The 15,655-nt window shown below is 42.4% G+C and overlaps 1 protein-coding gene across 4 annotated transcripts in view; it reads right to left on the bottom strand.

Annotated features, from left to right (window-relative positions):
- Positions 1-15,655, bottom strand: part of LOC120944061 (sodium channel protein type 2 subunit alpha-like) — a 199,012-nt gene that overhangs the window by 73,128 nt on the left and 110,229 nt on the right. For all 4 annotated transcript variants that reach the window (XM_040357836.1, XM_040357838.1, XM_040357835.1 and 1 more), the window contains exons 13-14: positions 14,611-14,743; positions 1,590-1,828 (exon numbers count right to left, since the gene is read on the bottom strand). In XM_040357836.1, the coding sequence (XP_040213770.1) occupies positions 1,590-1,828; positions 14,611-14,743 (372 nt within the window). The remainder of the gene's footprint in view (positions 1-1,589; positions 1,829-14,610; positions 14,744-15,655) is intronic.

The following is a 15,655-nucleotide window of genomic DNA, read 5'->3' as shown; positions in this document are numbered from 1 at the left end:
ATTCCATCTTGTTTATTCAAATTTTCTCATGACTGCAATTGAAAATGAATGCCCATTTGACACCGCTAATGAATAGAAAATTTTGCAAACATTCTTAAAACAAAACATTTCAAATAAAATTCTATGCATGTATGCCCAGTTTATGTTTTTCCCTTCACTGCATGGTAGCCAGAAAGACATGGGTTGTAAAATCAAATGTTTTATTTTGGTAAAATAAAAAAGATGTTATACTTACCTTCTCTGTGCAAGGGTAATGCACTGGGAAACTCTGAACCTCCTCTTTGGGTGTTCCCTCCCAGCGCTCTCTACTCTGCGTCTTGTGTGTCCTCATAACAAGCCACTTCCTATTGTGTCACATGTCCATAGTCACTGCTGTGTGCGTCCTTAGACACACATAGTACAGATCAGCCCCACCTCCTGCTTCCTCCTGACAGGATTTGACTGACAGCAGCAGGAGCCAATTGCCCACCGCTCTCAGCCATGGGTGACCAACAACTGAAAAAGCAGTGTGTATATAAGTGTTAGAGGAAAGCATTCCATGTATCCTTTTTGTGCAACAGTTTTTATACTCAATTAAAGTGGCTGTGAAGGCAGAAGTTTTTTTTTATCTAAATGCATACTATGCATTAGGATATAAAAAGCTTTAGTGTGCAGCAGCCCCCTCTGCCCTTACTTATCTGAGCCCCATCTCTATCCAGTGATGTGCACAAGTGCCTCGGCCATCTGGGACTGTCCCTTCTGATTGGCTGAGGCAAATCAATCAAAGTCAGTTAGCCAATCAGGAGAGAGAGAGGGGACGGGGCCGAACATGGAGCTGCGGCTCGGGCGCCCCCATAGCAAGCTGCTTGCTGTGGGGGCACTCAACAGGAGAGAGGGGGCAAGAGCACCGAAGAGAGACCCGAGAAGAGGAGGACCACTGAAACAGAGCAGGTAAGCCTAACATGTTATTTTTAAAGAATAAAAAAAGGAGACTTTATTATCACTTTACGTATTCATAAGGATGCAGAGCAGAACATATCTACACCACATAATTATTTAGCTACTTTAAGACCAGGCCTTCTCTGACACTTTTGGTTTACATGTAAAAATCTTTGTTTTTTTGCTAGAAATTTACTTAGAACTCCCAAACATTTTATATTTTTTTAAAGTAGAGGCTATAGAGAACAAAATGGTGGGTGTCATACTGTATTTGCCCAGCTGTTTTTCAAATGCAAAATGCAATTTGCATGTGCGAGGTGAATGCTGTTTGTGCATGCGTGGGACCAACACACAAATTATTTTCTGTGCATGAGCACGGGGGGGGGACGAGGGGGCTTTAAATTGTTTTACATTTTTTTTTTACACTGTCACTTTACTTTTTTTTTTATATCTTTTATTGTTATTACAGGGAATATAAATATCCCCCGTGATAGCAACAGGCTGTGACAGGTACTCTTTACTGAGACATATGGGGTCTATTACAAGAAAGCCAACCACCGGCTGAAAAAAAAAACAATATCAGAATGATGCCTGTAGCCACTTGAAGTACAGAGACATACCGGTACGTAACAATAACGGTAACAGCAACAATACAAATAATGACAACTTACCAGATTTCCAACATACAGCACATTAGCAAATTCATCAGTTATGGGATGATGCTCCATGGCCATAAACAAGGTGTTTAAAACAATGCAGATGGTGATTGCAAGATCAACAAAGGGGTCCATCACTATAACATTGAGTACATGCTTTATTTTCAACCAGGCGTCACAGCAGTCCCATATCAGGTAGGTGTTGGCAAATTTGTTCCAGCATGGTGGGCATTTTTGTCTGGATTCTTCTAATTCTGTAGAAATAAAATGGTAAATTAGGATTACAATATTACATCAAAACTAATTCACATTACTGTAAGGTCCTATGCACACCATTTAGCCCCAATGCATTAGTATATAGGTGGCAGTTCATGTGCATCGTCCAGCCCTGCTACCAGCAGCATGTCAAACTTAGGGCAGTACGTGCACAGGGTAAAAATGTTTGGAACACATACTTCTTGCATCCCAGGCATTCATCTTTGGACACATACTGTCCCTGCTTTCCACAGTACAGAATCTAACTGGCCAAACACAAGTAAGAAGCACTGTCACCTGGTGGGTGTGGCAAATTATATGCAAATACTGACTTTCAGAAAGTCTACATTTGTGTTTTATTTTAGGGAGCTGTAGAAAGGCTAAGGTAAGAGAAGGCATAAGTTGCACTATACTGTAAGTTGTCAGGTGTAATGATGTTCTGGGGTGTTAGGTGGTAATATCTCAGTGCTTCTAAAACCAAATAGTGCAGCACAACTCTTTGGAGGGGAGCATGCTGGGATTGGTGATGTGTGATGACCATGTGACCAGGAAGCAGTGTAAATAGGAACCTCTGGGACCAGTGGGACTACTACAGACGGGCTGTCACATAACATGCACCATTGGAGAGGATTTGGAGAGAAAAGTGAGATATTATTCCTTGAGGCCCTTATCATTCATGCTACATGCAATCTATTAGGTGAGAGTTCTGGGAGACTGGGCATGGATAAAGTTGTGTTATTGCATCGTTCAAAACATGGATATCTCCAGGGGAGAAGTTTAGTTACCCTTACTCCATCACTTTGAGAACCACGAGCCACATACCATAGGAAGATCTCTCCGTATCTAGAACTTTCACCCTCCTTTTTTTCATATTAGCAGTTTGTTTATTCCCCTTTTTTACATAGATACTCCCACAGTGGCTATTGGTCACTCGGTGCTCATCCACCTTGTTGTATTTTGTGTTATCACATCCATATATTATATTATTTTGTGTATATTGTCTCATTACTATCCCTTATAGGGATTTTCTTTAGTGCTAATCACTCTTAGTGATCTTCTATTACTCTCTTTCCTCCGGTGATTAAAGAGGAGTTCCACCCAAAAATGTAACTTCCTCTTAACCCACTCCTCTCCCCCTTACATGCCACATTTGGCATGTAATTTTTTGGGGGGGGGAGTGGGGGCTTCAGGAGAAGGGGACTTCCTGTCCCACTTCCTCCTTCCGCCGAGGGGCTGCAAAGGCGATTAAGCTTAATCGCCTTTTGGCAGCCCCTCCCTGTAGGCGATCGCCTAGGACACGTCAGACAATCAAACAGCGCAACGCCGGGCCGCGCCGCGCGTGCATGCGCAGTGCCGCTCGCGCATGCGCAGTGGGTGCCCGGCCGTGAAGCCGAAAGCTGTCATGGCTGGGTGCCCACAGTGACAATGAAGATGCCAGCCAGGGAGGGGGGGAGAGGAGCGGACCCCCGGCCAGCACGTCGCTGGAACGCTGGAGCAGGTAAGTGTCAGTTTATTAAAAGCCAGCAGCTACACTTTTTGTAGCTGCTGACTTTTAATAAACTTAAAAAATGGGTGGAAAACACCTTTAATGAATCTACACAACAGGTGAAAAACCTGCTCACCTTAGGCAAAGAAACAACAGGCTCATCTATATTAATCATTCGGATCCACTGGGATGGTCTTCTCTCCTCTCTCCACAGATCTCATTTGGTTCACACTTTCCAATGTATGTATTCACATTCCACAAATGGATTCAATGTAACAGAAACGCAAATACATAGTGCTTCCTATATAACACCTTTATTAAATGCCCCCCAATAAAATCCACTTACAAGAATAACAAATAAAAAGTGCTTGTACAGATTACATCAGCTGGCTCACCACTCCCTGCAGCAGCTGTGGCAGCATGGCGTCACTGGCTCGGTTCCTCCCTCCTAGACGTGTAGCTACTGAGGAAGCCCAATGAGAGGGTGCTACGTGTCTTTTAATAAAGGTGTTATATGGGAAGCACTATGTATTCGCCCTTTTTGTACATGTAATCCGTTTGTGGAATGTGAATACATTGGAAAGTGTAAACCAAGTGGGATCTTTTAAGAGAAGAGAGGAGAACATCCCAGTGGATCTGAATGAATAATATACACTATATTGTCAAAAGTATTGGGAAACCTCCCTTTACACGAACATGAATGGCATCCCAGTCTTAGTCCGTAGGGTTCAATATTGAGTTGGCCCACCCTTTGCAGTTATAACAGCTTCAACTCTTCCGGGAAGGCTGTCAACAAGGTTTCGGAGTATGTCTATGGGAATGTTTGACCATTCTTCCAGAAGTGCATTTGTAAGGTCAGGTACTGACATGGACGAGAAGGCCTGACTCGCAGTTTCCGCTCTAATTCATCCCAAAGGTGTTCTATAGACAAATTTCTAAACCTTGTGGACAGCCTTCCCAAAAGAGGTGAAGCTGTTATAGCTGCAAAGGGTGGGCCAACTCAGTATTGAACTCTACGGACTAAAACTGGGATGTCATTAAATTTCATGTGCGTGTAAATGCAGGTGTCCCAATACTTTTGACAACATATTGGCTAGATTCAGCAAGAATTTACGCCGGCGTATCTATAGATACGCCGTGTAAATTCAAAGCTGCACCGGCGTATCTTCTTTCTGTATTCAGAAAGCAAGATACGCCGAAATTAGCGTAAGTCTCTTACACGTATCTTAGGGTGCATATTTACGCTGGCCGCTAGGTGGCGCTTACGTCGTTTTCGGCGTATAATATGCAAATGACCTAGATACGCCGATTCACAAACGTACGTGCGCCCGGCAGAATTTTTTACGTTGTTTGCGTAAGGCTTTTTCCGGCGTAACGTTGCTCCTGCTATATGAGGAGCAACCAATGTTAAGTATGGACGTCGTTCCCGCGTCGAATTTTGGAATTTTTGTGTCATTTGCGTAAGTCGTTCGCGAATAGAGCTGGACGTAATTTACGTTCACGTTGAAAGCAATGATGATTTGCGGCGGAATTTCGAGCATGCGCCGTTCGTAAAAACCGTAAAATACGCGGGGTCAACAATAATTTAAATAAAACACGCCCACATCATCCCCATTTGAATTAGGCAGGCTTACGCCGGCTCACATACGTTACGCCGCCGTAACTTAGGGCGCAAGTTCTTTATGAATACGGAACTTGGGCCCTAATTTACGGCGGCGTAACGTATCGGAGATACAGTACGCCCGCACTAAATTACGCAGGGCTACCTGAATCTAGCCCTTAGTGTAGATGAGCCTGTTGTTTCTTGCTTGAGGTGAGCAGGTTTTTCACCTGGTGTGTGGAGGTGCACTAATCACCAGAGGAAAGAGAGTAATAGAAGATCACCATTGGTGGGGAGCACAGATTTTATTTTGTTTTTATTTATTATTTCAATTCGATTTTTTATAGACTGTATTTTTTACAGAATGTATTTTTCACAATATTATCCAAATTATTGATCAATGGACTTTCATTAAATTGTCACATGTTTTGGATATTATTTAATTGAATTGTGCTGCACTATTTTGTTTTAATTTTACATTATAGGGCAGTGATGGCAAACCTTGGCACCCCAGATGTTTTGGAACTACATTTCCCATGATGCTCATGCATTCTGCAGTGGAGTTGAGCATCATGGGAAATGTAGTTCCAAAACATCTTCACCATCACAGTTATACAGAATGTTGTCAAATCACTGTGGAGTGTTCAGCTAGCAACATTTTGTAGTATCTTTTGGATTGTAATCATTTTATTTTACTAAGTTTGATTAATTTACACTAGACAAAAGGGGGTGGAGCTAATTATAATTGGATATATTTTGACATAATTCTTCGGTGCTGCCCTAGTAACAGTCACAGAGGACTAGAGTAGACCTTAAGCATGACATAAAATATTCATCACTAGTAAAACCAAGTGCAGAGGCTACCTTCTAAATTACTAATGTGCTTTAAGTATAACTCAAAAACGACATTCTAAGACAGAACCTTTAGCTATGAATGCATCTTTTAGCTAACTACAAGTTCCTTACATGGAGAAGATTTGAGCGTCTTGAAGGAACCCTCTATTAACATGTATTGTCATTAGTAATGAGCGAATTGGGGGAAAATTGGTTTGCCCAGAGTTTAGAAAATTGATCAAAAAATGTGCACATAAGAGTTTAATCCACCACTGCAATTTATAAAATTAAAACATATTTTCCTTGTGTAATCAGCATGCGTGAGCACTTTCTTGTAGTGGCTGCTGCATATATTTGTTTATTTATTTATACACTTTGTTTATTAGTTAGGTTACCCTAGGTTAGTTGTGGTTTTGCGCATTGGTTCCCCCCCCCCTTTTATATATTCCTTGTGTAATCAGACATCTCTCCCTATCTGCTTACACACTGGCATTATGGCTTCTTTTAGATAACCCTTTTAGAGCAAGGGTCTGGGGCAGTACACGCTCTACTATTGGTTGTTGGCCATGGTGCAGAGAGTGGCAATCAAAATTTGCCCATTGAACATTTGTCTAAAATCACCTGTTCATAACATGTCAGAGAAATTCACAGCAAATTCATCATTGGGCGATTCTGAATCTCATCCCTAACAATTATATATTTTAGTCTCGGAAGAGGCTACATGGAGATTAAGGGCCAGATCCACAAAAGGGTTACGACGGCGTATCTGCTGATACGCCGTCGTATCCCTGTTTCTATCTATGCGGCTGATTCATAGAATCAGTTACGCATAGATATCCCTAAGATCCGACATGTGTAATTGTTTTACACTGTCGGATCTTAGAATGCAGTACCGCGGCCGCTGCTGGGGGCATTTCTCGTCGTAAACAAGCGTCAGGTATGCAAATTAGCACTTACAGAGATCCACAAAGGTTTTTCCCTTCGTGAAGTCGCCGTAAGTGTTAGTTTGCCGTCACAAAGATAGGGCTGCTTTTACAAAGTGTAAAGTTAGTACACCATGTAAAAGTATACCCGTCTTTCCCTTGTCGCTGTCCAATTTTTTTTTAAATTTTTTATTTTTCCCGCCGCATCTCTTTTTTACCCGTCGCGATGCACAAAACTAGGCGTAATGTAACGCAAAGCACGTCGGGAAAATATCGTCGGGAGCATGCGCAGTACGTCCGGCGCGGGAGCACGCCTAATTTAAATAGGACTCGCCCCATTTGAATTGGCCCGCCTTGCGCCAGACTGATTTAGGATACACCGCCGCAAATTTCCAGGTAAGTGCTTTGTGGATCGGGCACTAACTTGGACAATTTGCGGCGGTGTAACTAAAATCACAAAAGTTACGTTGCGCCCGCTGGTTGTGGATCTGGCCCTAAATGTAGATAATTATTACACAATAAACAACATATTTGGGAACATGTAAGACATGTATATTTTTAAACAATATGTATACTTCTGTTTAGGAAAAAAAAGTAAAAGGTATATTAATGTTTAGGAAAAGGTAACAAACATAACATTGTAAAGCTGGCCATATATTATACAATTTTCTTGTATAATTTCTGTAAAATTTCCTTTAAATTTGCCTTCAACTATGTAGTACAAGGGCCTCCTGACTGGATACAAATTGAAATGGTTGTTTAAATGTTACCTCATATTATGTGGTTTTTAGTAAATCTAAGGGAAATTTGTACAAGAAAATTGTATAATGGAAGGCCAGCCTAAGATTTTAATGGGGCCATTTAATAATCCCAGTACTAGCCAGGTAAATTAAAAGCCATATTACAAATAACAATGAGGATTATAATCTGAATCCACAAAAAGACTTGTTTGTTATTCCTTGCTCATCGGTTAATTTGTGAATCACAGCACAGGGTATGACCTGATTTAACACGGTGCAATAGAGAAGATCAAATATTTCATTTTCGGGGGCTGACCTGGTATTATAAAAACTATTTGATTTGATATTTTGAAATATTTGTCAATACTTTGCTTATTTGCCTCCTCCCCACCTCCGCTGCCACATTTAACACCTTTTGGGAGGAGAGGGTACCTGGTTATGATAGGTACCCGCTCCCACTTCCAGCTGACTTTGCCACAGCAAACTCACCTCCTCTTTTCCTTGGAAAACAATCAGTTCTTCATTCAGTCTCCACGGACTAAATGGCCTTTGATAGCCAGGGATTGTCATGCTCACAGGGGCGTGGTATGTTAGTGATGCTATTTCTATTCTCGAGTCTACAATCATTTCTAGCAGGCAATGATCTACCATGATATAATCAATTCTGGAGTGCGTCCCGTGTACAGGTGAGCAAAACGTATAGTCCCGCTGTTTTGCGTGTAGTATTCTCCAAATGTCAACTATCTGGCAGCTATGCATTTTCTTTTTATCTTTTTAAGCTGTGCGTTATTTGTCCCCTGTACACGGGATATGCTATCCACTTCCGGCTCTATGCAAAAGTTCAAATCTCCCGACAGGATTATTTTTCCTGCCTTGAAATTCCCTAAGATCTCACTTAAATATTTAATTGGGTGCGTATTGGGTGCATAAATGTTCGCCATGGTGCACTCCATTTCCCCTAATTTCCCTTTTAGGAAAATAAATCTTCCCTCAGCATCCATCAACCTATCTTCCAAGGTAAATTGTACCCCTTTCGCAAAGCCTATTGCCACTCCCCTTGCTCGTTTTGAGACGGTATCCCCGTAGTACCATGTCGGGAAGTCTGGGGAGTACAACTTGACATTAGATTCCAAGGTCAAATGGGTCTCCTGCAAAAAGACTACCTCCGCTTTGAATCGACTGAGCTCTCTTAATATCCTATGCCTCTTGGTAGGGGTATTCAGACCTCTGACGTTGTAGGACATAAACTTAATTACTGTCATCTCTCCCTCTTTTTATTCCTATTTCTTTCTTCATGGACCTCTTTTTTTTGTTATTTGCCCCACCAGCCAGTGAGTTTTGCCTATCTTACTTAGTAAATCCGTGAGGTAGCCCCCTTCCCCTCCCCCTCGCCTCCCTCCTCCCCAACCCATCCCCCTTCCCCCCTCCATCCACCCTCTCCTCCCTCCTCCCCATCCCGTCCCCCTTCCCCCACCCCACGCAGACCCTCCCTCCCCCTTTTGGCCAACTACTGGCCTCTGAATCATCAGTGGGCCCAACCACCACCTTCTCCACTGGTTCTTCCTTCACAAAGTGGGACTCCAAAGGTGCCACACCCCCTCAATCGCTGGGAGGGGTGGGGGCAGGCCGGGCCCCACACAGGAAAGCGGGAGTACTATGCCCAGGTTCCACAGGTTCCACCTCCCCCCACTCAAAATACAAGGGTGTGCCTGCGCCGATCATTAGGGAAGAACAGAGAAGATGGGAGGAGTGAAGAAAAGAGGGGGGGAGCTACTCCCCTCCCCAGCTTACCACGCCCCCCTCTCCCATCTCTCCCTCTATTACCCATCCTGGTAACTCTGGAGCCTGTATTTCTAGCTTGTTACAAATCCCAAGGAGTTCTTTTGGAAACCTTAATCTCGCTGATCTCCCCTCTTTCGTGCCTATTAAGCATTCCGGGAACCCCCGGTTATATTTATGTTCTGAGCTATCATCCTCTCCAGGAGTGGTTTCAATAGCTGCCGTCTAGCTAGTGTCTCTGGTGCCAAATCTGTAAATATTTGTAATTCAAACCCCTCAAATTCCATGGGCGGTTTCCCCTTTAGCTTCTTCCAGATTTCTGCTTTATCCTCGTAATGCCGAAGCCTCACTATTACGTCTCGCGGTCGATCTGCTTCTGTATTATTGGGTTTTCCTATCCGATGAACTCGCTCGATCTTTAAGTGTTCCTCTGGCTCTTTGTCCAACAAAGGGTTGAAAATGTGGTTCATAATTTTTCTCAGGTCTTCCCCTTTTCCCTCAGGAATCGCTCGGATTCTCAAGTTTTGTCTTCTATTCCTGTTCTCCTGGTCTTCCAACCTATATAGGATATTTCTCTGGTTTAGTTGCATCTGTCTCACTTGGTCCCTTAAATTCTTTGACTCCTGGTCCTGTTTCTCTGATCTCTCTTTTATCGCCTCCACTCCTGATAGAAGGTGTACTAGATCCGTTCTTAGTATATGGATTTCGCCTTTAATGGCATTTTCAAGTCGTAGTAACATCTCGGACATTTCCCCTTTTGTAGGGATTTGTGCATCCGCTCTTTGTTCTTCCGTTCTGCTACACTCTAATTCGCTTTCCAGAATAGTTTCTTCCCTGGATCCATCTAGTGTTTCCGCAGGGTTTTGAGTTATGATCTTTTTTTTATCTGCCTTCTTATCCCTTTTCTCTTGTTGTTTTAATAGTCCATGACTTTTTGAACTTTCATCTTGTGTCAGATACTGTTTTATGGAACAAGCTGTAGCACTGTTATTGTTTATATTTGGGGCCAAGCCCTTCGTAGCTTTGGTCGTTCTGCTCGTCATGTTTTTTACCGCTCTTATTCGCTTCCCCAGTTTGCAGTCTTGTTGTTCTTGCTATCATGTGTACCCTGATCTTTCCGCTCTCCCCACGCCGCTTTATAGATACACTATTTTAGCTGTTTAACCAAGAAAATTGGCCGGGGGGCACCTTTACGGCCCCTGCAATATCTCGCCTTATTAAACTATTTTGCGGCTTCTATGACGTGTGTTTCCCAGTCCCGGGGGTTGCTATTTCAGCTGGGACTGTAGGGTTATACGTCGGTATACACTGACAGTTGAAATATTTATGTATTCAGTTCAGCCCAGTAAAATCTAAGGGTGCACCTGTAGGGGCAAGCTGCTTGTATTATTTGTTTATATACTTTTAGCTACTGAAACTCCTCATTGGTCCTGCTAGAGGATTTACAAGTCCGCGCACCTTGTGTGTTTGCGATCGCTCAACTATTTCGCTTTACACAACCGCCAAGCTTTGCAACTCCAACAGTCCGTTATACCGTTCCATAAATTTTTCCTCTGTGCTTAATGAGCAATAAGTTGTATTAAATACAATTTAAACAATTATTTCACTTTCTTAAGAACCCTGGATGAATAAACAATTTTTCCTCCCCTGTCTCTGTATCACACAGACTTGAGAGCAAAAGAAGCAGGTTTGAGCATTAACCAGCGAGGTATCCGGGGCCTGTATGCACCAGCTTCTTTCTATGTTATATCACTACACACAGTTCATCTTACAGGCATCCAGACTGTCACATGTAAAGCACAACTTTAGCTGAGTGATTTCCTTATCAGATCTGTACATAGTTAGGTACCTCCAGTTTCTGCTCTTCAGTATATCCAGCTTTTTCCGGGTTACTTTTTTGTCGCCATGGGTTGGGGGGGTTAACTACCCTCTCTGCATCCTGCAGCCTCTCTCTGCTCCTTGCTCCTTTTCTCGGTGCAGCTTGTGCGCTGAATCATACCCGTGGAAGTCACATATCCCGCAGAGCTTCGGACGGGGGCCGGGGGAAGAAGGGAGGGGGGCGGCCGAACACAGACCACTCCAGCCGCTCACCGCTCACTGGCATCCGACCCTCTCCCCTAAAAGGCGGCTTGGGGGACCCAGAGATCCACAGCTGTTCTCACAGATGGTGGCGGCGGAAACACTAGTCGCGACTGTCACGGTGAACCCCATGCAACACACACCGCGGTTCCATCACAGCCGCCCGGCGTCTCCTGCACAGCCTGACCAGCTGACAGCCCTCGGTCCCTCCCTCCGTGAGCGACGTCACATCACGTCCCACGCATCCCGTCCGTGAGCTCCTGACCTATTCTAACTCTTGTGTGTCAGTCTTCTAATCAGCCTTATAGCCTGTGCAAAATGTCCTGTCCAAATGACGGACTACATCATTTTGAAAAGGACAGTCATTAAAGGGTCACTAAAGGAAAACATTTTTGTTGCGGAAATGACTGTTTATTGGGTATAGAGACATAAAAGTTAACTGATTCCTTTTAAAAATGATTAAAAATTGAATTTAATCTATCATATAATGTTTTAAAGGTACATACATGAAGTTCCGGGTGAGAGGTGAGTCGGGAAGACTCACAGAACAAAAACAAACAAATCCAGGGCAGTGTTTTGTTTTTAAAATTAATCTGATTGGTTCTGAGGAGTTTTAGACACACAGTAATGACAGCTTAGACCACCGTGAAAATCTCCCAGTACCATGGTTATAAGGAAACAGGCAACCAGGAAGTGTGGAGATCACAGCAGAATTACAGCTACTTCAAAGCAAAAACTAACAATGAGGACATGAAACCAGTACTGCAGTAAGGTAAAGGAAGCTATTTAGCTAAAAAAAAAAATTCCTTTAGTGACCCTTTAACATGTTCTGTGATCAATTCAATGGTAAAACCTTGCACTATAATTACATGTTAATAGAAAGACAGGAGGAATTAAAACTTCACTAGACACTATTAACATTAAATGCAGAAATGATGCTCTGACACCTTCTATAGGACATGACAGCATCATGAGGGTCCAGCCCTGACATGCCTACAGGACTCAGAGTCTAGTTCCTCTGTGTCTGGAAGGTGTAAAGACATGTATATGACAGCCTGCTTCCATCAGCAGATATTCCAGAAAGGCAGAATGAAGATGAAGAAAGGCTTCTTAAAAGGAAGGGAAGTTAAAAAATAGTAAATGTAAAGTACAAAAAAAAAATGGTAGCAGGTGGTTTTTGTTAGATAAAACTTTATAAGTATGTTCTAAAAAATGCCTTATCTGTCTGAATTTTATTTTTATAATATTTTTTTTTTTTTATTAGTGGTGCATGCGCAACACAGTGGTCACTGCTGAATATTTCCTGCCATGTTTAAGATCTAATGCACACTCAACCTAATACATTAGTACCGGAACCACCAAGTGTCGGGATGCAGTACATGCCTTGCCCGGGCTCCACTTTGCAGTTTTTGGGTAGAATCAGTAATGGCTTTTTCTGTGACCCATGTCGTTGGATTGTGGATGGATCTCTACACCATCAGTTGTGGCCCCAATATTGCCACAGCCTTTAGGATGGTTTTTCATTTGTCATTTTTTTTTTATTGATTTTACGTTGCAGAAAATACACCACTGAATATCCTATTTTTACTGGATTTTTAACAGCAGAAAAAATCTGGGCACATCCTTTAGAAGATCTCACAGATCAAATTCCTGAAATATAGAAGATGCTGGGCAATTAAGCTGTCCAGTGGCCATGAAAAACTATAGCTGGCCATGCACGGTTCGAATCTCGGCCAGTTCAGCAGGAACCGGCTGAGATTTGAACGTTTTGTTAATATGCAGGCTGAATATACCAAGTTGATCGATCAATCAACTTGGGTGAAACCAGCCTGCAGGACTCCCTTCTGATTATCGCTAGCGGCTGCTATAGCCCCCAAACCACTAGCAATAATCACTGTCTGACGACTTCCCCTGACTGCCCCCCGCCGGGAGCAAACAATTACTCGATAGGAGGGATTCCCCTGTCAGCACTGTCTGTGTTGATGAGGGAATGGTGCAAATTTCAACCTTGTATAACCTGCCTAAGGCCTTTTTTCACCTCTGAATGCACCTGCATGTTAGCTAATATGTCCATGTACATGCAAATGTTCAATTTTATGCACAACTTTCAGGGACAGAAAAAAAATGGCTCGGGCACATGTCCCCCGAGAAGCATGTTTGTGCTTTTCCTTGCAAACGCATTATAAACGTGCATAAACACACAATTATACATGAAAATGTATTCTATTGGCTAGAAAACATGAATATTCTAGCCAATAGAATGAGTTTTTACACAAATACTTTTAAACACCAAGACACAAGTGAAAAAAAGTTCTGCCAACATAAATGTATACGCCTGTGTACATGAAGCCTAAAATGTTGGTTTTGGATAGAGTTAGATTTTAAAGACCTCCAGCTTTCTGGGAGAAAGTGATAATAAAAACTTCTATATACTGTACACCCTGAAGCGCCTAGGAAAGGTTTGAATTATGTGCACACTGCAGCAACAGCAAAGTTTTATGATGGAATGAGTCCTGCTGAGGAAAATACCAAGAAGACTTCTACCAATTCTCACAACTGATTCTCTCACCAGACTAGGGTTGCCACCTTTTCTTCAAGCCAAGCCTGAACACTTTAGTAGCACATGTCAAAATATTATTTTTAAGGGGTAATGCTGTGGACTCTGATGTAAAGGGGTTGCCAGTTACTAAGCTTCAAATATGCAGCCAACACATCCTTTTCTCAAGGCACAGAAAGCCAGGGATTGGAATGTGGGTGAGCAATCAGAAGGGTAGGAGCAGGAGTATGAGGAGCAGATCAAGCCCTGTCTGTGTATGTGGGTGGGGCTGTGCGCACACCTATGCACTCGGCGGCTGTGGTACTTGGGTCTGAAACCCAAACACACAATTCAAAACCCGGACTGTCCAGGTGAATCCCGGACAGGCGGCAACCCTACACCAGACACTGCAGCTGTCATGTAGGCAGGGATATAGCTTATACAAAATAAACTATTGTAGACTCCCCATATTAGGTACATACCCCCCCACCCAACACACGCCTACAAAAATATTCTTTCAGAATCATATTTATACTTTTGAAATAAATATACATTATAAATTGTGTTGCCTGAGAAAGTATTTGTAAACCTAAATAGCTTGCCTTGTGATCGAGTCACACTGCCAAACAGCATAGCCAGTCTTTGACTTTCTGCAGACTACACTATTGCATTCAGCCTAATCTCGGAGCAGCACCGCCTGTGCTTGGACAGTGAATGAAACTAATAAATTCATGAGACCCCATGGCACCCTCCCACTCCTGTTCATATATGTACTGTACATATGTGGTAAAGAAAAAAACTTACCTTCCATTGTGTTGGTAAGATTGCTGGCTATACTCAAAGCCCTTTGTCTCAGGATTGGATCTTCCAAAAAATCCATAGAAACGTGATAGGAACTTAACCTCCTCTTCCTCATCTCATGTTCTGTGTTGGTACCCTATAAACAAAAATAAAAGTTAATAAGCTGCATTTGGAATGAGACATTTCCTAAAATTATTCTGGCAGCAACATGCAACATGCGGCATGTGCAGCTATCATCAGTTTTGGATAATACGGATTTGTTTCTATTTGGCCTTCATATTCAGCAGCTGCATGGCCTACCACATGCAATAGCAGTTCTCTTCTACCTATGATGCAGCAAAAGGCAGCCAATAACAAAATAAAAGTTGGCATGCCACTGCCATCTGCAATAACTTTGCAATCTGTACTTGCTCATTATGTCTTAAGAGTATTTTCAGTCCACCATTTTATGGACTTAAGTACTGTATACAGGAAGTTACTTCCTTTCTTCTAGGAAGTGTTCACTCATTCCACAAAATGGCTGCCTTTGTGTAGGTCACATGTGCACTTTAATCACATTTAGCACTGAAAGCCAACATTGACTTAGCATAAATATAGTACTGTTCTGCTCGATAGAGATATTTTTTTCTAGTCTTTGGTAGGTCAATGCCCCAGCCACTGATGCTGGAGCTATAGGATGTTTTAATTGATTTATTAAAATTTTCATTATTTTATATAATAGCAAATGCTGTGTGAGACTGCAATGCTGAAGCAACAAGAGTTCCAAGTCTCCAAATTGGCGGAAGTGTGGGTGAAAACTACATAGGAAAGAGTTAAAAGAAGCCGGTAGGTGATTGAATTCCGCATCTTCTAACAACATTTAATTTGTTGTTAGTTTAATGCTTAAAATATAATGATAAAAGAAGAGAGGGTGCACCAGCCTAGTGCATTATTCCAATAGTCTTTTGTTGTTAAGTTGTAAAAGTAAGCAAGTGACTACTTTCAAACACAGAAGAAAGCAAAGCTCATCAAAATGGTACACTTGTTCAGGCCACTCTGTATGTTCCTG

This window comes from Rana temporaria, chromosome 6 (genome assembly GCF_905171775.1).
Source record: "Rana temporaria chromosome 6, aRanTem1.1, whole genome shotgun sequence".
NCBI classification, from domain to species: Eukaryota; Metazoa; Chordata; class Amphibia; order Anura; family Ranidae; genus Rana; species Rana temporaria.
Note: the sequence above shows the minus strand (reverse complement) of the source record. Positions and strands in the feature narration are given on the sequence as shown.